Raw genomic sequence first — 22,840 nt, 5'->3', positions numbered from 1 at the left:
GTCACTCTGAGCCCTCTGGCACTGCACTAAGCTGCATCTGCTCCCAAGGACCCAAGCTGGGCAGCAGCATCAGCTGCTTCTTTTCCATCTCCCCAGCACGGACATGTCCTCCAGGCAACGAGGCCATGTGGTTGGAGTCAGGTGGTTTATTAGTGTAATGAGCAGGGCTGCAGCAGGGATTCCCAGAGCACCCTCTCCACCTTGCTGCGCCCAACCAGGGCCTGGACGCCCTGACAATGTACTGGTGGTACCAGGGAAGCTGCTTCCTACCTACAGTCTACGGGTCCAGCCCGGGATCTGCCCTTGGTCCAGGGAGGAGAGCTAGAGCGAGCTGGGGTCCGGGCTGGGCTCTGCAGGCTGGGAGCTGGAGTAGGCAGCAGTGGTCGGCACCGGGCGGTATTTCTCAATCACCTCCCGCAGCCCCTTGGAGAAGTGGAGATCAGCTCCCACTGTGAGGAATCCCTGCAGAGGGAAGAGGGGTCAGTGCAAGGCTGGAGGTGACAGTGCCCTTCCCAGCAGGACATGGAAGGCACAGGCTGTGCCTATCCCACCACATACCGCATGATTGGTGACCACCTCCCTGGTGAAGTCCATGCCTTCGGGCAGTGGGATCTGCACCCCCTTCTTTGTCCTCTCTGCAGACAGGGAGAGCTGAGATGAGGCTGAGCCCTGCTATGCCCCTGCCTACACTCCCAGTTGTGTGGGAGCAGTGGTGCCTACCGTTAATGATGGGCATGATAGTCAGCTGCAGCAGGGTCTTCAGTGGGGCCTGCAGTGAGAACAGCTGCAGGAGAAGAGCTGGGGTCAGTGTAGTGGCAGAGCTGCCAGCCAGGGCAGGCAGGGCTGTGAGAGGGGATCCTGAATGGACAGCCTCTCCCCAGCCCAGCCCCACCCCTGTGGCTGGCTGTAAGGGTTCCCAGGCCATCACCATGCTCTCACCGCAAGCGACTCCAGCGCTGACTGCTTGGAATAGATGCGGAACCTGGACAGAAGGAAGCAGTTGTGAGTGAGGTGTGGAGGGGACTCCCCCCGTGCCCCCATGGGACCCCAGCCATACCGTCGTAGGTCCAGCTGCACACGCAGCGCCTTCCCTTGCAGAAACACCTTGGCACTCAGCTTAGTTTCCTGGGGAGGGAGAGGGCTGGCTCAGCAGGCAGAGGACAACCAGGCCAGCTCATGCCACAGGTCCAGTGTCCCTCTGCTCAGCCTTACAACACAGGATGGGGGACACTGCTCCTGTGTATACTGGGGTGACTGCACAAGGAGCCCCAGCTCCCCTCTTACCATGGCCATGCTGGAGAGCTGGACAGGTGGGCGATCCGGGGGCACCAGTGAGATGTTCAGGAAAGCAGAGACAGAAACTGAGGTCCCCGAGGGTTTGATGGTGCAGCGGGGGGGAGCAGAGACCTGCAGCACCAGCCGCAGCGGGGCATCCACAGAAGGGCTCTGGGGAAGGCAGGTGAGTTGGAGGCTGTGTGCAGGGCAGGGCTGTGCTCTGCCCTGGGGCTCTGCCATGCCTTCCATCCTATCTGGGGGCCCCTTACCAGCATGAAGATGGTCCCAAAGAATGTGGCTCTCAGCAAAACCTCCAGGTCCTTGGGCACCTGTGAAGAGCACAAACCACTGGAGGGGGAGCAAGCCACTGCTGCAGGTCCCAGCAAAGCTGCTCCCTGGATGGCACCTCCTTTGCTCTATGACACAGCCCACCCTTCCCTCCTGCCTGCACACAGTCCGAGTGTCTGGTGCTCCTTACCTTCTCCCCCTGGAGCTCTATGGTCAGTACTCCTGCCTGGAAGTACGAGTGCATGGCTGAGTCGAAGAAGTACTCAGAGAAGGCAACGTAAACCATGCGTTCAGTCTCCTTGATCACCGGCTCCACCGCGTGGTTCTCCAGCTCCTGGTCCTCTCTCACCCGGGGGAAGAACATGCCCTGGACCAAGAGCAGGAGAGGTTCCCACAGCCCTTTCCACAGGGATGGGGAAGGACCAGCAAGGCAAGACCCAGTGTTCACCTTGAAGTCGAGCTCCAGGGTGTCGGTGGTGACAGACGGATCCCGTAGGAGGGAGTAGTCAATCCCAATATGCTCATCCACGTAGTTTCTCACTGCCAGGGAAGATGTGCTGGTGTGACTTAGCCTGGAGCTGCCTGGCAGCTTGATGCCCAGCCCTGTCTGCCCGACAGTGAATGGGATCCAGTCCCTTTCCCAGGGCAACACACACCAGGCACTGTGTCCAGCAAAGAGTTCAGCAGCACCAGGCTGGCATGCTCCAGGGATGGGCAGATCTGCAAGGCAAGGAGCCAGGCTGAGTGGAATCACTCCCAGGACTGGATGAGGAGCTGCAGAGGCAGGACGAGGCCCAGCAGATGGGTGGGATACAATTCTGCCCTCTCCCACACACAAAGGGCTGAGCTCTAACATCCCACAGCCCCTCTGTGCTCAGCTGTACCTGCTGACTGAGGAGGAAGCGCATCCCTGTGACAATGAAGGTGCTCAGGAACTCATAGACCTTCCTGGAGAACACAAGAGTGGTTCTGCACTGCCTGTTTTCCCTGTGGCTCTGTGCCCATTCCCGCACACATGGGCTGTGGAAGCACTGAAGGTGTGGGAAGGGGGTCAGGGAGCCAGGCGCACACAGACGGGTCAGGTGTACCTGAGTGTGCCAGAGAAGCCAGCGTGCATTCTCTCTATGGAGGCGTTGCAGGTCATATTGGAGATCTTGAGGCGCCCAGCCTCATCCTTGGCCAGCTGCAGCACTGTGTGGATGTAGACACCATCCGCAGAGGCATTGATGGACCCAATGTCGTAGCTACAAGCCAGGAAAGCAGATGAGAGGAGCACACAGCTCCTGCCAGCTGCAGGGCAGCAAGGCACCTGTGGCACCCAGCATGCACAGCCATGGGGTGGGCTAGCACCCAGAGCAGGTGGAAGGGGAGGCAGCTCACAAGAACCAGTAGAGCAGCTGCCTGCGGAAACGTAGGCTAATGGAAGCATTGTTGATGTTGAAGACAAGGTTCTGCTGTGGCTGGAAGTTCAGGTCTGAAAAGGCCAGCTGCAGGTCTGTCACCTTGACCCTGCAGGGAGGGGACAGGAGTGGTTAGACAGACAGATGGACAGGGGAAGCCGTGGGCAGCAGGTAGCACTCACTGGCTGATGTTGTACTGGAATTGCCCCTCATTCCCATGCAGGTCTGACACCGTGATGTTCTGCAGCTCCTGCTCCACAAAGCGCAGCCCCTCCTGCTTCACTGCAGGATAAAATGAGGCTGGGTTGGGACGTGCCCTCCTGGGAGCATCGCCCCTGACAGTCCCCACTCCTCCCGGCCGCCCCATGGTGGGGCAGTGCAGGCAGAGCCCTACACAAGCACAGACCCCAGGAGGGTGCCCAACGTCCCTCTTCCCAGACTGTGAGATCCTGGCCGTCCCCTTACCCAGGTCCAGTCCCTTGGAAGTAATCCGGATTTTACAGCCAGGAGGGCTGTGTGAAGCTGTGAGCAGCGAGGGCAAAAGGAGGAGAAGAAGGCAGCCGCCGGCAGCCATCCCGCACCCGGAGGCAGAGAGCAGGGTCAGCACGGACTGGCCTGGGGACGTACACGGGTGTCAGCACAGACAGACCCGGGGGACACACTGGAAGGGAAGCAGCTGCTGTCCGACCTGCCCGGGGCAGGGCATAGCTCCAAGGAGCACCCCACGGCTCCTCTGTTCTCCCTGAAACCCCGCAGTGCTGCCCAGGTCGCTTTTGCCCGAAACTCTGGAGCAGCAGCCCATGATGGGCACGGCTCCCACCCCAGCGTGCTGTGCACAAGCCCCCGCACTGGCCCTTTGGAGCCCGAGGGTCCCACATGTGGGAACACCCACTGCAGACTCCCCCGCGCTGAACACACCCCGCTCCCCAAACCGCAGGGACCGGCGCCAGCCCCGTGCGAGCTGCTGCAGCGGGGAGCCCCAGCAGAGCAGCGAGCCCTCGCCCGTGGGGCCGTCCCAGAACCGTCACAGCCCCCCCGAGATGTGCCGCCTGCCCCCAGGCTGGTTGGAGACGGGAGCTGGAGCCTGTCCATCCCGCAGCAGCAGACAGAGCTCCGTGCGAGCCCGTGGGATGGGACGGGGCTCCCACACAGCTTCCCCCGGTCTCGGAGAGGATGGGGACCCCCTCCCCGTGGCTATGCGATGGGACGGGGCTCCCGCACAGCGTTTTCCTCCAATTCTGTGAAGGGAGAGGATGGGGGATCCCCTTCCCCGGGGCCCGGAGCCACCGTCCTGCCCAGAGGCTGGGGGGCTCCCCCACACAATGCCGGCTCAGTTCGGGTACTTACAGCGAGGCTTGTCCTTGGCTCCCGGCGTGGGGAAGCTGAATCACGTGAAGGCAGGAGGGAGGGAGAGCACCACCAGCTCCAAGACTTTCTTTTGAGCTGGCTGAGGTTTCCCTGCCTTTATATAGCCCCCAACTGCCACTCCTTGTGGGCTCACAGCTGGGAGGAGACAGCGGAACGGACGGTCGGGGAGGATGCAGGTCTGTGTCCCGCCGAGCCCGGCTGGCTGCCAGCAGCGGCACAGACAGCGGCTCGCCTGGCCACCTCCAGACTGGACGCGAAGCCTTCTTCCCCCCGAAAACACCGCTCCCCGCGTCCTGCACACGCAGCCACAGCCGTGGGTACCTCCGGCACCCCCCGTGCGAGGGGCACATGTGCAAACGGCAGTGTCCGAGCGGGCCTGGGCTGTTGGGGACTGCCAGTCTGTGTTATGCAGCTTCTGCCAGTGCTCGGCTATCCCAGCTCCAGTGCCGACCCGGGCCGGGGGTGCTGCTGGGGGCTGCTTCATGGCTATCTGTAACATGAACCTGAGCAGAGAAGCTGTGGACCCTCAGGACTGCCCCGACCCCAAGGCAGGCAGCACTGGCTGTGCAGGATGTGCCTCTGCGTGGCCTTGCCCCGTGTGTCAGCGGCAGCTTGGCTGGCTGCGGGGTCGCAGCACCGAGATGGGCACTGCCGGAGTGTCCCCACGAGCTCCCATCACGGAAAAGACGGGCAGCTCCTCAGCCCGGGGCTCCCTCCCGAAAATCCTGCCTGGCCGAGCCATGCCAAGAGTCTGCCCCTGCCCTCGCCACCCCCTCGGCCACTTGAGCTGCCTCGCTCCAAGGCTGGAGTTTCACTGTCCCTTCACAGAGTCCCCTCTGCCCTCAGGGGTCGGTCTGAGCCGGCCCTTCGTGCCCCGGGGGGTTATCGGTGCTCTGGGCAGCGGAGCCGGGCTGCTGGAAGCCCAAAACGGGAGCCTGAGTGCTTACACAGCACTTATCCCCCAGAACTGCTGCGCCAGCGTTAACTCATTAAACTGACCCCGCTGCTCCCGGAGCAGAGGGCAGGACTCCGGGAGATGGGAAACCCCTTGGAAAGCCGGGCAGCGGGGATATCCCAGAAGAAAAGGGCGGGAGAGGCCCCGCGGTTCCCCCTTCACCGGGGCCGCGGGCCAGCACCGGGCATCGGCTGCCCGGGGCGGTGGGGCCGAGCAGGACGGGTGCTCCGCTAGGTGGATGTGGCAGAACCGCCGCCGGCTGCGAGGGGTCCTGCGACCCCCAGGGAGCCCCCAGTAACAGCCGCGTCCTCCTTCCACGTCCCGTGTCATCCCCCAGCACACGCTGTGCGGCAGCAGCCGCGGGACACGGGACCGACCGCAGCGAGCACCGGGCAGTGCCCTGCGCTGCCACCGGGCCCCGCGGGACCGGGAACGGCCCGGCAATAGTGTGGGGAGGGACGTGTCAGCGCTGCGCCCGCGGGACCGCCGGGACAGGCGGTGCTGCCAGGGCCGGCCCGGCCGAAGCGCAGCGGGAGCGACCGCTGTGCCCGGCGGGCGGCGGAAGCCCCGCGCCTCCACATCAATGCAGCCCCCGGCCCGGCCGCCACCCCGCCCCGGCGCCGCCGCTCTTCAAAGGCCCTTTGGTGGCGGCCGCGCCCTGCCAGTGCCGGGAACCGCCCGCGGCGGGGCAGCCCGCACGAAGCGGCTCCGCCACAGCGCGGGCGGGACCGCGACCGCTCCGCGCCCACCGCGGGGCGGTGCCCGCCACAAAGATGGCGCCGGGAGGGCGGGGTGACCGCGCAGCCTCTGCGCATGCTCCACGTAATTCCCCCAAGCGCGGGCTCCGCTTCGCGCATGCGCTCCACACCCGCGGCCCCGGCGCAAGATGGCGGCGGCGGGGCGGGCGAGGCGGAGGTGGGGCGGCGGCGGTGGCGGACGCAGCGGTGCCCGGTGCCTGCAGCCCCTGGCCTCACGCCCAGGTAAGCGGCGCGACCGCGCGGCCGCGGCCCGCCGCGCAGGAGGAGGCGGCGGGGACCGGCGGCGGCGGCGCGCGGGCGGCGGAGGGGAGGCGGCGCAGGCCCGCGGCCGCCATCTTAGAGCGCGGCCGCTTCTGCCGCCGCGCTCCCGCCGCCGCGCCCCCGCTGTGCCCCCGCCGCGCCTGCGCGTCGCGCGGCCCCTCCCCGCGGCGCCGTAACGGGCTCCTGTCTCCGCAGCCGCCCCCGCGGGCCAGGCGCGGGACGCCCCGCTATGAGGATGCGGCCCCGGCGCGCCAGCGGCGAGCACGGAGCGACGGCCACGCGTCCCGCCAGGCAGCCCGCCACCGTAAGTACCCGCCCGGCCGGCCGCCGCCCCGCTTAGGCCGCGCCCCCGGACCGCTCCCGGCCGGACTGCAGAGTTGTCGCCGCCGCCGCCTCCTCTCCGCACTCGCTGGGCGCCCCTGGCCGCCTGCCGGCCCCGGCCCGCCGCGCCGAGGAGCTCCGTGCCGTCTTCGCCGCCGGCGGGGCAGCCCCAGGAGGTTCCCGGCCGCTTCCCCGCGCAGACACGGTGCCCCGGTGCCCCGCGAGCGCTGCGCTGCTCCGCTCCGGGCCCGCCGGCCGGCGCTCGGAAAGGGGATGGGTGCCGGTGGGGAAGGCGATGGCCTGGCTCCCGGCTCCTGGAGCAGCCGTGGTTCTGGGATGGGGGAGAACCGCGGGGTTGTCCCGGGGGGCTGTCGCTGATCTCCTTTGTCTGCATTTGCTGTTGTCTTGTACAAAGTTCTACCTCGGCGAAATGGAAACAAATACCGGTCCTGTTTGCTGTACTTCTTTACTCTGTGTCTCCTTTACCCCTCGCTGTGGTCTCTGGTTGTGCTGCTGCTCTAGGTTGTAAGCTCTCTGGGCAGGGACAGCGTTGTACCGTGTTTGTGAAGCACTGTATGCATTGCCATGGTGTATAAAAACATACCGTAATCACCATAAAATGCTTCCTCTGGATCCCTGTCACTGTCTAAGTCCCAGTGTAGTTACATAAAAGTAGAGTGGCTTCTGCCAGGATTCCTGTTAGTTTGGCTGCTTCCTTTTCGCAGACCTTAAGGGTACTTGGATTTAATACTTGTTAACACTGATCAAGTGATAAAACTTCTTGGCTACTTCCACCATTCCAGTTTATCCATAAATGGGAGGAGGCAGAGCCAGTCACCCTGTTTGACAGCTCTTTTGAGCGATGGGTGCTGAAAAACACTGGCAGGTCACTGGAGCTGGCATGTGCCATCCAGGCTGGCCAGGGCTCCATGCCAGCGCTGTCTGTGATCCTGACAATCATGACTTTGGGAGCTCTGGTCCCCCCAGTACACACCAGTTCACTCCAGGGTGTGCTCTGTGTAAAGTGCAGGATGCAGCAGCAGCTGCATGTGCAAGTGTAGCTTTAGTTTGAGGAGAAGGGACTAAACATCCCTCAGAGGCTCCCTGCGCTCCTGCCTCGCAGCCCTGCTGTCTCCAGGGTCCCTGTACCCATGGGCTGACACCAGCCTGAGCTGCTGCCACTGGCCCAGCTCACCTTGGCACCTTTGTGAAGTGGCTGTAAGGACGTGGTGGGGTTGGAGTTCAGGGAGTGTGAGATTGCACAACGCTCACTGCTGAGGCCATTAAAGGTCCCCAGTTGTGTCGTGCACTCTGCAGCAGGCACAGGGCATTACCTGCTTGCTCTGGGGGCAAAGACCCAAACTCCAGGTGTCCACAGTGTCCCACACCTTCCCTTGTGTACCCTGCCTGGAAAGATGGAAATATCTTCTGAGGAGCTGAAGGAGTTGAGTTCCTCAATGCTGACCTCAGCCAGTGCTGTGGGCAATTGAGCTACTGACCACTCACTCTTGACCAGTGTTTGCTCCTGCCATTCTGTTCTGAAATAGCCACTGGCCTTTAAGTGCAGTGAAGGCTTCAAATCCAAGTGACTTAGCCCCAAAAAATCCAGAGTTTTTCTTGGAGAGCTCCTGTACGTGGCTCCTGCTGCCAGGTAGCGTGCTGCTCAAGTGAGGAGCACACTGTGCACAGCCTTGTGCTGCTGCTGCCCTGACTGTGCTGGTGTGTGCTGTGGGGTGTCTCCAAAGCCTGAATAGAGTTAAGTGTCTGAGGTAGCTGGGAATTATGTAAAATGCCTTGTTTCCCCCCAGTTCATTGCCAGTGTGTTTTGGGCTGCCAGAGAAGAGCGATCTGTGGCGCTGTTTCCGAAACTTCCCCAGGGGAAGAGTGGTGACTAAGAGAGGAAAAGCCTGGCTGTTTCTCTCCAGCTGGCAACATTAAATTATGATTAAGAGGAGCTTTATTGTTCCAACAGACCTTCTTTTGCATAACTGTTGTTATGCAGATGAAAAAGCAGCAAGGGCCAAAACAGCTGGCTGAGGCCCTGCTTGTGGGACTAGGACTAGGACTAGGATGTGTCAGCCTGGGACACGCAGAGGGTAATAATTCAGGAGCTCCTGACTCCCAGCCTGTGGTTTTCTGAACCACAGAAGTTGTTAGTGAACCTCCAGGGCTATTTTCTATAGCAGATTTTTTTTTAATGAAAGGCTTTTGTTGAAATGATGTGCAGTTATGTGTGTGAGAGTTGATTCAAACTGTCTCTGAGGATAACAGATCAGACCTGGCCAGTGGTTTTGGTGTGGCAGAAGGTGGCACATAATCACAGAGGAGCTTATGTTATTTTTTACGATCTGATGCTTCACTCTTTGGAGAGATCTAGCTTAAAAGGGAATATTTTGAATGCTGGCCTGAAGAACACCCTGACTAACCCCATTTAATGCTGAGCATTCCTCATAGCTCGTTGTATCCAGGATAACAGTTGTTTTTCAGGGCTGAGGTGCGGTTTGCATGTACTGGTTCAGTCCCTGTTTTATTATCAGAATGAACTTGTATTGCTACACCTGAGTGTGCCAAGCAGATATGGGACCTTTTCCTGCTGTAACACTGGATATTACTCTGTTTTTTCCAGTGTGGTTGCTGAGAAATGGCCAATGAGAATCACAGAAGCCCTGCGGAGGAAGCGTCTCTCATGAGTCACTCACCTGGCACCTCCAACCAGAACCAGCCCAGCTCCCCCAAACCCATGCGCCTGGTACAGGACCTGCCAGGTACCAGCTCTGCCCTCGGGCACTCTGCAGGGCCCTGCCAGGGGGGCAGGGGCTGAAACAGAGCTGCCAAGGGAGGCCGGGAATCGTGTGTGTTCAGAGTGTGCTGTGACAGTGCTGGGCACCTGCAGTGCAGGTCTGTGGTGCAGGATGCTCCTCTCCTGACTCTCACTGTCCTCTCAGATGAGCTGGTGCAGGCTGGCTGGGAGAAGTGCTGGAGCAAGCGGGAGAACCGCCCCTACTACTTCAACCGCTTCACCAACCAGTCTCTGTGGGAAATGCCTGTGCTGGGACAGCACGATGTCATAGTAAGTGCTCACCCACCTTGGGAAGCTGTGCTGGGACTGGGGTCTTCGTGGTCTGTGGGAGGGTCTTCTGTGCCTTCAGAACTCCTTGCTCGGTCCATTGTCTGGCATGATTCTGGGGTAGTGTTCCTCTGTCAGGTGTTGCTGTTCCAGGAGTCATGCACCTCTCAAAGAACAGTCAGCCTGGGGGATTTGTGATGAGTTTTTCTCATTATTTTTAAAAAGCATATAGACATCTAGAAGAGAATCTTTCAGCTTTGTGCAGGTGTGACCAGGAATAAGGACATCCTTATTTGCATCCACGTGGGAGCTGGGAGCAGTGCAGTGGGATGCTGCAGTGGCAGTGGGTGAGCTTGACGTGTGCTGTTGTTGTTTGGACTCTCATAGTCAGACCCTCTGGGACTGAACGCGGCTCCAATGCCACTGGAAGGTGGGGTGGCAGATGCTTCTGTGGAGAGCAAGCAGAGGAAGAGGAGGTTCTCAGAAGAGGTTCCACCAAGTGGCAACAGTGTGAAGAAGCCCAAGGTGGGTATGGTGCTCTGAAACAAACATGTGCAGTCTGAAACCAGGGGGGGCTGGAGGGCTCACAGGGGTCTCCTGCGTGGTGTTCTGGTGTGGGACTGTTTGATTCACTGGGCTGCTTCTCCTTTACCTGTCTCTCTGGTGCAGTAATTCATCTTTCACACACACAGGCGGATGTCCCAGGGAACTCAGCTGCTCAGCCAGTCCCCAGCTCTCCCAGTATTCCAGGAACCTCTGTTTTGAAGGCATGGTGTGTTTCACCTGAAGACAAACAACAGGCAGCTCTTCTACGACCAACAGAGTGAGTTGTCTCCATTTGTCTTCTGTTCCTTTCTCAGTGAAGTGTTTGAGACACACAGGTTTCCAGATATCTTTGAGAAACCTGAGGGATAAATCACTGCTAAGAGTCTTGGTAGTTTGGTTTCCACGCTGGTGAAATAGCCCAAGGAAGCATCTTTAAAAGTAATATTTGATAATTAACCAATAATCTGATTATCCTGATGACATTTTCTTCTGCCTCAGAGTATACTGGGACCTGGATATTCAGACAAATGCTGTGATTAAGCAGAGGGCACCATCAGAAGTGCTTTCTCCACACCCCGAGGTGGAGCTGCTTCGGTCCCAGCTCATTCTCAAGCTGCGGCAGCATTACCGTGAGCTCTGCCAGCAGAGAGAAGGTGAGTTTCTCTTGGCTTCCTTTGATTTCCTTCTCAGCTCTAGTGTTGTGGTGATCTGACTTTTGTTTTGTGCCTGTCTAGTCTCTGTGTTCTCTTTTTGTGATGGTTATGCTCTGTGGAATTGTTGGTTAATTGATTAGGCAGAACTTTGTGTGATGATCCTTATCAGAGCTACTGGGCATTTCTGTATTGTATTAATTAGATCCTTCTTCTGTGCCTCTCCAGGGATTGACCCCCCAAGGGAGTCATTTAATCGCTGGATGTTGGAGAGGAAAGTGGTTGATAAAGGGACAGATCCTCTTTTACCGAGTGACTGCGAGCCAGTAGTGTCTCCTTCCATGTTCAGAGAGATCATGAATGACATTCCCATCAGGTACTGTTCACAGACAGAGCACCTTGTTGGGATGGATCTGGGTCTGTCTGGTCTGGTGATTTACCTGCCACAGTTCTGCTGTGGTGCTTCCATTTGTTTGGATGCTGGTGAAGGAAAGCTGAGGAACTGAACCTGTCTTTGTGAGACTCATGCATATGAATTTAACTTACCTCAGGTTATCCAGAATTAAGTTCCGAGAGGAAGCCAAGAGGCTGCTCTTCAAGTATGCTGAGGCTGCGAAACGACTGATTGAATCCAGGTGGGAGCTCTTCTTGCAGTGCTGTCACGTCCAGAAAAGACAAAAGGGCTATAGGGGCTTCTCATTCTGCCTTATCCAGCATGGGCATAATGTTATTGAGGAAAAGCAAGGTTAGGAGCGTACAGAAGAAAAACAGTACTGCTGGAGCCATCTTTTGATAATGACCTGTAAAATGTAATACTGGGGAGCTGGATGTGTGTGGAGACAACGAAGTACTGGGTGTGGAATGTCTTTTGTTATCCCTGAGATAAAATCAGGAAAATCAGGAGTGCTTGGGCACTCACTGCTGTTGCAGAGCAACAAGCTTAGAGTGGCATTTTGTATACAAGACAGGGTTTTTCTGACCAGTTCTGCCACAGGAGACAGAACTGAGGAAGATAGTGAGAGAGAACCTTGTGGGGAAAGGAAAAGCTTGCAAACAGGGTAGTTTTCTCTAGGTCACAAGCCCCTAGCAGTACTTGAAAATTAGAGGCAGTATTAAAATGGACCACTGCCATGACAAATAAAGGCTGTGTGGGCCTCTCCTGTTGCAGAGAGGACAGCAGCCAGTACACCAAATTTTTGAGAGAATATAGCAGTCCACAACCATGCAAACATCTGGAATGCCTTTCCAGAGAACTGGAGGGGAGTGACAGGGATGGGCCTTGACAAGTGACAGTGTCCACATTCCCCACTGATAGAAAACTTTGGAGGAGGGTGGGATATTTTGCTGTGCAGTTGTGTTAAATTTTTCCTGTTTTTGCAGGAGTGCTTCCCCAGACAGCAGGAAGGTGGTGAAGTGGAATGTGGAGGACACCTTCAGCTGGCTGCGACGGGACCATTCTGCCTCCAAGGAGGACTACATGGTCAGTGTGCCACTGATGTGTGGCTGGGCACAGGGAGCTGGGGAGGGGGCATGTGGGGACAGGTACAGGTCCTTCTGGAGACACTGAAGACTCCTGGAGAGCCAGTGGTGGCCATGTGAGAGACTCTGGTTCTCTGTTTCCACAGGACCGCCTGGAGCACCTACGCAAACAGTGTGGGCCCCACGTGTCTGCTGCAGCCAAGGACTCTGTTGAAGGCATCTGCAGTAAAATTTACTACATATCCCTGGAATACGTCAAGCGCATCCGGGAGAAGCATCTTGCCATACTCAAAGAGAACAATATCTCTGGTATGCAGCCAGCTTTGAAGAGCTGTAGAGTGCAGTGCTGCATTTAAAGGCCTCATGGTCTGGCCTGTCCTTATTCAGACAGTGTTGCCTGTTGGGAGGGCAGCTCTGTCTCCAGATGTTAGAAAGTCTGTGTTTCAAAGTAAGAAACAGCCAGTCCAACATAGACCTCAGCTTTCAGTCACAGTGTCTGTGCAGTGACAGACTGTCTTCCAGCAGATGTGACCAGCTGTAATATCAGATACTACAAATATGTGATTTGCCAGGATGAAGTAACTTGTTAGGAGCAGGCCACACTGAGCAGGGCATTTGTTCTTTTCACTGGACCATGGTTTTTTGCTTTGCTGCTTCATGAGTTCCTGGGAACAGCTGACACCTCCTTAGTAATGCTAAGTATTTTCCCTTTATTCTCATTTGCCATTTTTCTTGTGTTCTCAGCTCCTTTCTGCACCCCTCTGCCTCCCAGTTTGTCACTGTGCACCCTTTCTTGGCAGAGTTCATGTTCCTTGATTTTTTCTCCGTCCTTTCTTTCGCTCATGTCTGTACCTCTGCCTCTAGTCAGCTTTTCCTTCCTCCATGGGGCCTGCTCCTTTCATTGCCACTGTTTGTAGTCCTGTCTCCTTCTGGGTCCTGGCTCTCCTCAGGCTCCCTTCATGTCCCAATGTCTGCCTTTTGCCATTGTTTTTGATGCTTATCTTCCAAGCCCATTAAGTCAGAGATTCCTTCCAGCTAATTTATGAGCTCTCCCTGAAGCTGAGGCAATGAATAACCACAAGGTGCAGGGAGATTCCTTTGTCTCCTGCATTTGGCAGGTTTTAAATTTTTATTGTGCTTTGGATGAGTTTGGGGCAAACTGAAAGAAGAAACAGTAGCAACAAAAAGAGTGTTTTATTTGTTTGGAATGTGCCTCAGGATGCTGGGGTGACTGTGTGCTGTCTGCATTGGGGAATCAGCTTTGAACTTAGGTAGCTGCCTACAAGGTCTGTAAGGGACCACCATGGTGGTTTTTTGGGAGGACCACCCTGCTCTTCAGCCCTATTTAGTTTGCTGTGTCTTCTGAGGTGGACTGAAGACTGGTCCCGAATACCCTTGGCTTCTCACAGGCTGCCTTTCTGTTCATTCTCCAAAGCTGAGGTAGAAGCTCCTGAGGTCCAGGACAGGCTGGTGTACTGCTACCCCGTGAGACTGGCCATCCCCTCGCCGCCACTGCCCAGCGTGGAGATGCACATGGAGAACAACGTGGCGTGCGTGCGGTACAAGGGGGAGATGGTCAAAGTCAGCCGCAACTACTTCAGCAAGCTGGTAAGGGCTGGGGGCTGGCTCTGCTGCCCCTGGGGCAGGGTCATCTCCTGGGCAGGGCTGGGCAGAGGCTGGCCAGCTGACCCTGCAGGGCTGTCACACGCTGCCATGGCCATGAGGACAGCTACTCTCACCTTAGCTGGGGTCAGGCTCTGCTGGGAGTATTTCCCAGGTGTTGGGTGTGTGCTCTGAATAAATGTGCTGCCAGAGCATTGTACTCAAATCAAGGCAACCCTTGCTGAGAGACACGTGCTGCTTTGGTGGTTCATTCATTTCGTGTTAGTGACAAGCTGGTGGCTCACGCAGTGACAGCAGATGTGCTGACAACTCCCTGCAGAGCCCACCTGCTCCTCAGCCTCCCTCTCCCTGTCACATTGTGCATGTATCACCATAGCGTGGCTGTTCCCAGTGTCTTCAATGGCTGGCTTTCTCTTCCAGTGGCTTCTTTATCGGTACAGCTGCATCGACGACTCAGGCTTTGAAAAGTTCCTGCCCAGGGTTTGGTGCCTTCTGCGTCGATATCAGGTACGGTCTCACCACAGCTGTACATCAGAAAGCCTTGGCAGCACTGGGGACTTGTCTTTGCACTGGGAAAGGGTCACAGCTTTGGGAGCCTGGAGCAACACGGGGTTTAAACTGGGTCTGTAGTCTGCTCATGCTATGCTGAGGTAGGAATGTGGACTGGGGAGCAGTTCTGGTATCGACAGGAGACTTTGGTGTGGGTAAAAATCTTTGTGAAGAAAACCTTCAGTAGCTGTTGACTCTGAGGGGCAGCTGAAGGGTCACTTGGGTACAAGAGAAAACTGTTGGTTTTGTGGGGTCAGAGTTGGATAAAATCTCTAAAGAACATTCTTGGGTACATGCAGGGACCTACACGAATTTGAGAAAGGACGAGGGGGCCCTGCATACCTAGAGGAGTGGGTGCATGGACATGTGGCCCTGGGTCCTTGCTCAGTGAAGGGAACAGCAGGAACAGCGAGTGCTGGCACGGCTCACCAGGGTTTGCTCTCCTCAGATGATGTTCGGTGTGGGGCTGTATGAAGGGACTGGTCTGCAAGGGGCACTTCCCGTGCACATCTTTGAAGCCCTCCACAAGCTCTTTGGAGTGAGTTTTGAATGCTTTGCCTCGCCCCTGAATTGCTATTTTAAACAGTACTGTTCAGCCTTCTTGGACACAGACGGGTATTTTGGATCCAGGGGGTGAGTATTACATTCCCTTGCTCTGCGTGGGTGTGGATGCATGCCCGTGAGATGACTCAGGACGAGCTGATGGGGATCTTTGCCTCTTTCTCCAGCCCGTGCCTGGATTTCTTCCCTATAAGTGGTTCTTTTGAGGCAAATCCTCCATTCTGTGAGGAGCTGATGGACGCCATGGTCTCTCACTTTGAGGTATGTCTGCTCACAGTAGGGTTGTTTGGGATGGAGCTGTGCTGTCCATCCTCTGCTCCTCACCATTCCTGTGCCCTGAGGGCAGGGACAGAGGACAGTGACAGCTGGGCACTGCTCTTGAAGCAGAAGCATTTCCTTTCTGTAGGACTCATTAAACACGTCATTGCTCACTCAGTGCTGAGGTTGTTCCTTTTCTTCTTGCACTAGAAACTGCTGGAGAGCTCCAGCGAGCCGCTCTCCTTCATTGTGTTCATCCCTGAGTGGCGGGACCCCCCCACGCCAGCGCTGACGCGCATGGAGCAGAGCAAGTTCAAGCGACACCAGCTCATCCTGCCCGCCTTCGATCACGAGTACCGCAGCGGGTCCCAGCATGTCTGCAAAAAGTAGGCTTTGTTCTCAGATCCTTTGGGAACACAGCTCTGAAGCTGTGTGACAGAAATATCCTCTCCCAAGCTGAAATCAGTGGGAAGCAGGGAGCAGGCAAGGACAAGCGCACACATCATCACTTTGGGTGTTTAGGATGGGCAGACAGCATGGTGAATTCAACGTCTGTTTAATGACTGCTAACTTTAGCTTGTGAGAGGTGTGTGCCTTGGGCACGAGTCCAGCTGGAACAGGTCACACCTGTGGCACTGATCTGTGCCTCTGCCAGCCCTCAGGCCTGGTAGCTGCTTGTGCTGTAGCAGCTGGATGGCACTGGGGGAGCAGAGGCAAGGGGCAGCAGGGGTTTGGTCCCCAGTGGGGCAGCCTGGTCTTTGCTCTGCTGCTGAGGCAACAAGTGTGAGCAGCAGCTTGTTTAAGCAACAGGTGCCTGAACACTGAAGTTCTTACCTGCTTGGGACTGATGCCTCACTGAGTCCCCTCTGCAGGGACAGCAAGGTTCCAGCACATGCGTGTACTGGTAGGGAGCGCTGGGACTCTGCAGCACCAGTGTTTTCTTCCCTCTGGAAGCTTAGAAGCCTCTGCTGTACTCAGAACTGTCCGAGGCTACACTGTGCCTCCCTTCTACTCAGAATAATGAGAGAAAGGATAGGACAAATACTTGTCCTAGTGCAGGCAGGAAGAGGAGGAGCAGGTGTTGAGGGCTTTAGGCGGGGACCAGGGGAGGTGCTGATGCCTGTGCTCTTCCCTTGCAGGGAGGAGATGTACTACAAGGCTGTGCACAACACAGCCGTCCTCTTCCTGCAGAACAGCGCCGGCTTTGCCAAGTGGGAGCCCACGCCGGAGCGGCTGCAGGAGCTCGTTGCAGCCTACAAGCATTCAGGCCGAACCCTCAGCTCCTCGTCTTCCTCCTCCTCGTCCTCATCCTCCTCCTCCTCCTCCACAGCGGACAAAGAGCGGGAGCTGGGCCGAGAGCAGAGCAGCAGCCGAGAGACTAATCCCAACTAAGGCAGAGGCACGAGGCAGCAGGGGAGGTGCCGGTGGCCCCGGGGGAGGCTGGCCGGGGCAGCAGAGACTGCTGGCTGCGCAGCACGGCCCGGGACTCCTGCGCAGCAGCTCCATGGCACCTGCTCTCCTCTGCGAACTGCACGCCAGCCCCCAGGAGCCGGGAGCGTCCGGCGGCCGGTGGGAGAGGAGGCTCAGCCACAGCCCTCAGCAGGGGCGAGGAGCTCAGTGTGGCGCGGCAGGAGGAGCCGGCGGCTCCGCGACACCGGAGCGCCGAGGGAAGGGACAGCCAGAGCTGGACGCACGCGTGGGCAGGCAGAAGGACGGCGGGACGGACGGACAGAGGGATGGATGATGGTGGCAAGCGCGAGTGCTGGGCGCTGAGCGCCGCGGCCGGAGGGGCCCCGGCAGGAGAGGGACGGGCAGAGCCCGGGGGCTCCTGCGGCCGGACTGCCCGGCACGGCTCCGTGTCCATAGTGTAAATAGTTCTGTCTGCGGCGCCCACGCTCCTCGTGGGGCTGCTCCCATCGCATCTGTGTTTCTTTCTCATGTGTGAGTCCTGTGTTCGCTGACATTGTGTCCCAGAGGGGAGGAGCAGAGGAGAAGAGTTTCTTTGGTGTGTAAAGATGTCTTTGCAGCTGTTTTGTAGTCATTGTGGTTTTTATGCGGAGCCTCCGGGCTTTATTTAACCTTCTTGGGTTTTGTTTTGTAAGGATTAATTTAACACCGCTAACCATTTTATTACTTTTATCAAGAAGAGCAAAATCTATTTTTGATTTCTGTTTCCTAGTTCTTAGGAACATTAAAACCAGCATACAGCCCTGCTTGTGTCCATGATTTCTTTGGTGTATGGGGTCTGTGCTCACCCCTGTGTGGTCTCTGCCTGGGTGGAAGGCAGAAAAATGTTGGGGTTTGATTTTTCAGAACTGTCTGGCATCTGCCCTCTTCCAGGCAACCCTGCCCTCCTGGTGAGTTTTGTTTCCTAATGACCAGTGTGAGCCCCTGAAGCAGCCTGACCACCACACTGCTCCAGTGAGGTTTTGGTGCTCTCCCATTGGAGAAGTGCAGGGAAGTGCACTCGGACTCAAAGTACCTTTGGACTCTGGGGCAGGTAACACAGCCAGCCTCTCCTGTGGGATGCCACAACGCTGCTGGTGCTGGACCAGTGCCACAGCAGTGACTGTGCCACCCTGAAGTGGGCAGGAATTGCCCAGCACCAGATGCTGCCCACTCCAAGAGGCTTCAAAGCTCTCCAGAGATGCTTTTGATGGTGACAAGAAGATCACTGATGTCCTTTAAGTCAGGGCAGTTGGGAATGTCAGCTGTGAATGTGAGTTTGTAAAACCTTTTTTCCCTCTTTAATCATTGGTTTTGACCCAAGATCACCTGCTCCCGGGTGAGCAGAGATGAGCTGATGCTGGGAGTGTGCCTGACCCATCCCGTGGTCAGTCAGTGCACACTGAGCCCTCTGCCTGCTCCCTCAGGTGAGGGGCAGTTACCTGGTAGAGTATCCAGTGGCCGTGGTCTCACAGGGACGTGTAAGTGACATCAGTGGCCAGAAGCCTGGTGGCATGGGCTGCTTCTCGAGTCATCTTTATCCTGACAGAGCAAGAGACGGTCGACAGGGCACATCAGGTTGACACTGGTGGCATTTCAAGGGCAGATAACCAGGACTAGGTCAGTCTGAGAGGGGCTGTGGTGTGAGGGGCATCTGTGGTAGGGTTGGGAGCAGTGGGTGGGTAAATTAGGCAGGACTGAGGGGAATGAGGCACACCAGGAGCTGAAGCCCTCACATGAGAGCTCTCTGACAGGCTGTACTAAACCTGGGCCATTTGGATGGAAAGGCCCTCACTACTATTGTCCCTGTGGTGGGCAGTGCTGCCACTCTCCTGTCTGGAGGGAAGGAGGGGATCCCTTTTGCCCCCCAGGGCTGCTGGAAACCCCCTGTAAGGGCAGCAGCTGGGGCTGGATTTGACTGAGCTTGGGAATCACAACCTGCAGTGCAGGATGTGCGGGGGGCTTGGCTGTGCCCAGCCTGAACCTGCCAAGTGCTGTGTCCCCCGAGTGCCCCCAGCTCGACCCCCGGGGATGCTGAGCCCCAGGTGCCGCTACCGCAGGCCCCACGCCGGAAAGGAGCTCAGGGCTGACCGTGAGCGGGGAATCCCGGAGCACCGGCATCCGCACCGATCCCGCACCAAACCCCGCACCGCCCCCTGCACCGACCCCTGCGCTGCCCCTCAGCAGCCGGCGGGGCCCGGTTCTGCGGGAGGAGGCTCCGCAGGGCTCCGGCACGGCCCGTCCGAGCTCCCCCTCCGTTCCCCGCTCCCGTTACCGGGCCAACGCCGCGGCGCTGCCGGCGGCCCCTGCGCCGTGCTCGCCCCCGCAGCGCGGCGGGCAGCGCCCCGCGCCTCCCCCCATGGGGCTGCCGGGCCCGAGCCCGCCGCCGCCGAGCCCACCGGTGCCGCCGAGCCCGCCGGCGGCGGGCACCGAGCCGCCGCTGAGTCGCCGCCGGGAGCTGCGGAGCGCAGGTACGGGAGAGGATGCGGTGCGGGCCGGGAGCGGGGGCGGGAGCACGGGAGCGGGGTCCCCGCCGGCGGCAGAGCCGGTGTTCGGAGCCATCCCGGGGCCCCAGCGAACCCACGCGCGCCGTCAGGGCCAAAGATGCGTCCGGGAGCTGCCCTTCCGCCGGCGCCGGCCCCTGGCAGCGATTTTTTCCCCGCAAAGCAGCGGCGGGGATGACGGCGAGTGCCAGCGCCGGCGGCACCGGGCGGGGGTTGGAGTCGGGGCCGGGGAGGGGCTGTGGCCACCTTTGTGCTGTCACTGCCCCGCTCTCCCGCCGAGCCCCGGGGTCTGGCCGCGACAATGACCACGGCAGGCAGCGGCCTGGGGCCTGCCCCAGCCCTGGCTGACAGCGGTGCCCTCCCTGCAGCCCACCAGGAGCATGGCCCAGCCGGAGAGCAAGCTGGTGTCCCCGCCGGTGGCACCCTCGTCCCCCGAGCTGGAGTGCCACATCTGCTACAGCCGCTTCGACGCCCGTGCCCGCAGGCCCAAGCTGCTCCGCTGTGGCCATCGCCTCTGTGCCCGCTGCCTGCGCAGGATTGTTCCCCCGGGGGACACTTCAACCCCCCAGCTCCGCTGCCCCTTCTGCCGCCAGCACAGCCCGGTGCCGGGCGGGGACGTGCAGCAGCTGCAGGATGACTGTGAGGCACTGGCGCTGCTGACAGGCCGTGAACGGGCCAAGAAAAGGGGCCCACCCCTCTCTCCTGAGGTACTCCTTTGCCCCAGCGTGCTGGAGCCCACATCCAGCCCCGACTGCCTGGTTGTCACCATCCTGGAGGTGCCAGAGGACGTAGCCCCACCGGAGAGCCTGGGCAGGCTGGAGGTGGTGCGGCTGTACCGCCCCACGAGCCTGGGTGCCCTGCCCTGCCACGGCCCCGGGCAGAAGTGGCGCTCCTGGGGCTGGCAAGCCATCCCCCGCTTCATTCTGGGCGTCCTCTGCCTCCTCTACTTCAGCTCCCTGCCCTTCGGCATCTACCTCCTGCTCATCGAGCACCACAGCCTGGGCATCATCCTGGTCAGTCTCGTGCCCTCCACCCTCCTCCTCTGCATTGTCTACAGCCTCTGCCAGTGCCTGTGCCTGGAGGTCTTTGGGTTCCCCCACTCCTGACCCTGCACAGCCACCCCCTGTGCCTGAGCCAGGCCGGATTTGGGTTCCTTGGGGCATTGTCCCTTGAGGTACACACGTCCTCTGACCCACAGCATGCTCCGCCTGGGCCACGGGGAGAAGCTCAGTGCCTGGTGCCTTCCCGTGCAGAGCAGCACTGTCTTTTCCATGTGGGTGCTCACACTGGCTGAAGCAGCTGCAGGAGCTCGTTGCAGCCTACAAGCATTTGGGCCGGACCTCAGCTCTTGTCCTCCTCCACAGCAGACAAAGAGCAGGAGCCAGGAGGACACCGATGCCAGCAGAGGAGCGCGAGTGCTGAGGGGCCGGAGGGGCCCCGGCAGGAGAGGGACGGGCAGAGCCCGGGGGCTCCTGCGGCCGGACTGCCCGGCACGGCTCCGTGTCCAGAGTGTAAATAGTTCTGTCTGCGGCGCCCACGCTCCTCGTGGGGCTGCTCCCATCGCATCTGTGTTTCTTTCTCATGTGTGAGTCTCGTGTTCGCTGACATTGTGTCCCAGAGGGGAGGAGTGGAGGAGTTTCTTTGGTGTGTAAAGATGTCTTTGCAGCTATTTTGTAGTCATTGTGGGTTTTCTTTTCTTTTCTTTTTTTTTTTTTGCACAGCCTCCAGTCTCTATTTAACCTCCTTGGGTTTTGTTTTGTAAGGATTAATTTAATACTGCTAACCATTTTATTACTTCTATTAAGAAGAGCTAAGTCTATTTTTAATCTCTGCCTTGGACCTGCCCTGCTCCACAGGGGCTCCTCTCTGAGGTGCTGGCAGTGAAGTTACCCTACCATCTCTGCTGGCACCCCTGCATCCCCACCACACACAGGCACACCAGGAGACCCAAGACAGAGTCACATTTATTACTGTTTTCTGTCCCTCCCATCTCCTTGGTGAGGCAGCTGCTGGATCCCATGCCTGTCTCTCCTGTCATGCCCTTGGGGACAGGGCGTGACTGTCCCAGCCCTATAGCTGCTCCAGCACCACTGGCATCCCCGGAGGACACCCGTTCTTGCTGGGGGAAGATTCCAGCATCTCTGCCACACTCCAGATCTTGGGTTTCTGGGGCTGCTTGTCCTGCCCAGGGCCTGTTGTCACCTCGGGGCTGCCCCCGCACCCATCCTGCACGGGGCTGGAACTGGGAATGGGGACGGCCCCCGACGGGACCCCCTCGCCCTCGCTGTCCTCGCCGTCCGAGGCGCTGTGTGTGGCCCAGCTCGCCTTTTTCTCCTTCTTGAGGCGCCGGCGGGCATTGGCGAACCAGGTGGAGACCTGGGTGAGGCTCATCCGGCTGACCACGGCCAGCATCACCTTCTCCCCCTTGCTGGGGTAGGGGTTCCTGGGGTGTCGCGCCAGCCAAGCCTTCAGTGCCCCGGTGCTCTCTCGCGCCGCCGCCGCCTTCACCCGCCCCGGCTCTGCGGGCAGCCCCAGCGGCACCTCGTAGGGTGCTGAGACCTGGAGGGGCACAGGGGCGTCAGGGTGGGACCGGGGGGCGTGACAGCCAGAGGAGAGGGGCTGTGGGATGCCAGGGCTCGGCCCCTTGTGCGTGGCAGAGGGCAGAGCTGAATCCTGCCCGTCGTTTCCCTCTCCCATGCGCACCCCAAGTGCCAAGTGCAGGACGGTGTGTGTGTGCGGGCAGGAGAATGCCGGGGCCTCGGGACAGCAGGTCCCCAGCCCGATTCCAACCACCCCGCACAGTCCCATCCCGGTCCCGGGAGAGCCCCGCATCCCGTTCCTCCCCGGAGCCGCACGCGGCACTTACCAGGGGCGTCACGAGGCTGAGCGGGGGTGGCAGGAGGCTGTACCCGGCCAAAACGGGACAGGGGCAGGAGTAGGGGCAGGGGCAGGGCAGGAGGGCTTGGGGCGGCCCCCGCAGGGTCCCCCAGGGCCCCCCGCAGCCCCCCAGCCCTTGTCCTGGGCTCCTCTCGCCCCGAGGTGCTGCCATTCTGCAGGAGAGGAGCCGGGGAGCTGCTCCCGGGTCTTTTATAGCTGCTGGGGTCTGCAGTGACTGACAGCTGATTAGGGGGTATTAGCACCCACGAGAGCAGCAGCAGGATCTGGGGCACCTGATACCCCCCCTTCCCCAGCTACTGTTGGGCAGGGACTTGCAGGGACCGTCCTTGCCTGCCTGCCACCAGCCAGAGCCCTGCTCCCTCCCAGCCCCCCAGCTCAGCTCCCAGGGATGGGGTACGATGGCACCCTGGGGCTGGCACACGGAGCCCCACGACACCCAGAGCCACAAGCACACAGCCCAGCTGGGGCTTTACTGCAGTGCTGAGCTCTGCCCCATCCATGCCCCAGCCCTGACTCGGGGTGGGTGGCAGAGCCCCCTATGCTGTGGAAGGTTGGAGGGCCAGGGGCTGGTGGAAGAATTACAGCCTGGTGGGAGGACAGCAACCCATGCTGGCCCATCCTGCTCGTCCTCTG

General features: G+C 59.2%; 4 protein-coding genes across 7 annotated transcripts; 2 read left to right on the top strand and 2 right to left on the bottom strand.

Annotated features, from left to right (window-relative positions):
- Nucleotides 1-131: 131 nt before the first annotated feature.
- Nucleotides 132-11,690, bottom strand: PLTP (phospholipid transfer protein). Of its 3 annotated transcripts, none has more exons than XM_064391810.1 (16): nucleotides 11,611-11,690; nucleotides 3,429-3,475; nucleotides 3,146-3,245; nucleotides 2,944-3,072; nucleotides 2,652-2,807; nucleotides 2,448-2,511; nucleotides 2,220-2,283; nucleotides 2,012-2,103; nucleotides 1,754-1,930; nucleotides 1,545-1,604; nucleotides 1,285-1,446; nucleotides 1,058-1,125; nucleotides 940-982; nucleotides 721-784; nucleotides 559-635; nucleotides 132-462 (listed from the first exon to the last, which is right to left on the bottom strand). In XM_064391810.1, the coding sequence occupies exons 1-16, from the start codon at nucleotides 11,673-11,675 to the stop codon at nucleotides 322-324; spliced, it is 1,509 nt and encodes a 502-aa protein (XP_064247880.1). In that variant the 5' UTR covers nucleotides 11,676-11,690; the 3' UTR covers nucleotides 132-321. The 3 variants fall into 3 exon arrangements, with proteins under 3 accessions (XP_064247880.1, XP_064247879.1, XP_064247878.1); XM_064391809.1 differs by lacking the exon at nucleotides 11,611-11,690 and adding an exon at nucleotides 4,311-4,488 and having other exon boundaries at nucleotides 3,429-3,578; XM_064391808.1 differs by lacking the exon at nucleotides 11,611-11,690 and adding an exon at nucleotides 4,311-4,486 and having other exon boundaries at nucleotides 3,429-3,624.
- Nucleotides 6,110-17,572, top strand: PCIF1 (phosphorylated CTD interacting factor 1). 2 transcript variants are annotated; one of them, XM_064391806.1, is made up of 17 exons: nucleotides 6,110-6,266; nucleotides 6,501-6,609; nucleotides 9,253-9,391; nucleotides 9,572-9,696; nucleotides 10,081-10,218; nucleotides 10,386-10,516; nucleotides 10,738-10,892; nucleotides 11,118-11,265; nucleotides 11,441-11,524; nucleotides 12,270-12,369; nucleotides 12,515-12,677; nucleotides 13,804-13,976; nucleotides 14,412-14,498; nucleotides 14,989-15,173; nucleotides 15,269-15,362; nucleotides 15,570-15,745; nucleotides 16,499-17,572. In XM_064391806.1, exons 3-17 carry the CDS (start codon nucleotides 9,268-9,270, stop codon nucleotides 16,749-16,751), a joined length of 2,136 nt encoding a protein of 711 aa, XP_064247876.1. In that variant the 5' UTR covers nucleotides 6,110-6,266; nucleotides 6,501-6,609; nucleotides 9,253-9,267; the 3' UTR covers nucleotides 16,752-17,572. The 2 variants fall into 2 exon arrangements, with proteins under 2 accessions (XP_064247876.1, XP_064247877.1); XM_064391807.1 differs by lacking the exon at nucleotides 6,501-6,609 and having other exon boundaries at nucleotides 6,156-6,266.
- A 1,480-nt stretch (nucleotides 17,573-19,052) lies between these two features.
- LOC135282188 (E3 ubiquitin-protein ligase RNF182-like) lies at nucleotides 19,053-20,978 on the top strand. Its single transcript, XM_064391745.1, has 2 exons — nucleotides 19,053-19,276; nucleotides 19,678-20,978. Exon 2 carries the CDS (start codon nucleotides 19,690-19,692, stop codon nucleotides 20,413-20,415), a length of 726 nt encoding a protein of 241 aa, XP_064247815.1. The 5' UTR covers nucleotides 19,053-19,276; nucleotides 19,678-19,689; the 3' UTR covers nucleotides 20,416-20,978.
- Nucleotides 20,979-21,300: 322 nt separating this feature from the next.
- Nucleotides 21,301-22,743, bottom strand: LOC135282187 (putative iroquois-class homeodomain protein irx-1). Its single transcript, XM_064391744.1, has one exon. It carries the CDS (start codon nucleotides 22,139-22,141, stop codon nucleotides 21,380-21,382), a length of 762 nt encoding a protein of 253 aa, XP_064247814.1. The 5' UTR covers nucleotides 22,142-22,743; the 3' UTR covers nucleotides 21,301-21,379.
- Nucleotides 22,744-22,840: the final 97 nt, after the last annotated feature.

The sequence above is a fragment of the Passer domesticus genome, chromosome 16 (genome assembly GCF_036417665.1).
Source record: "Passer domesticus isolate bPasDom1 chromosome 16, bPasDom1.hap1, whole genome shotgun sequence".
NCBI classification, from domain to species: Eukaryota; Metazoa; Chordata; class Aves; order Passeriformes; family Passeridae; genus Passer; species Passer domesticus.
Note: the sequence above shows the minus strand (reverse complement) of the source record. Positions and strands in the feature narration are given on the sequence as shown.

Coding starts and splice junctions, on each gene's coding strand:
- PCIF1 (XM_064391806.1), top strand. CDS start 9,268: ATGGCCAATGAGAATCACAGAAGCCCTGCGGAGGAAGCGTCTCTCATG. Junction 9,392..9,571: donor CCTGGTACAGGACCTGCCAG/GTACCAGCTCTG, acceptor CTGTCCTCTCAG/ATGAGCTGGTGCAGGCTGGC. Junction 10,219..10,385: donor ACAGTGTGAAGAAGCCCAAG/GTGGGTATGGTG, acceptor TCACACACACAG/GCGGATGTCCCAGGGAACTC.
- LOC135282187 (XM_064391744.1), bottom strand. CDS start 22,141: ATGCGGGGCTCTCCCGGGACCGGGATGGGACTGTGCGGGGTGGTTGGA.
- PLTP (XM_064391810.1), bottom strand. CDS start 11,675: ATGGCTCCAGCAGTACTGTTTTTCTTCTGTACGCTCCTAACCTTGCTT. Junction 3,073..3,145: donor TTCCAGTACAACATCAGCCA/GTGAGTGCTACC, acceptor CCCTCCCTGCAG/GGTCAAGGTGACAGACCTGC. Junction 636..720: donor TATCATGCCCATCATTAACG/GTAGGCACCACT, acceptor CCCTGTCTGCAG/AGAGGACAAAGAAGGGGGTG.
- LOC135282188 (XM_064391745.1), top strand. CDS start 19,690: ATGGCCCAGCCGGAGAGCAAGCTGGTGTCCCCGCCGGTGGCACCCTCG.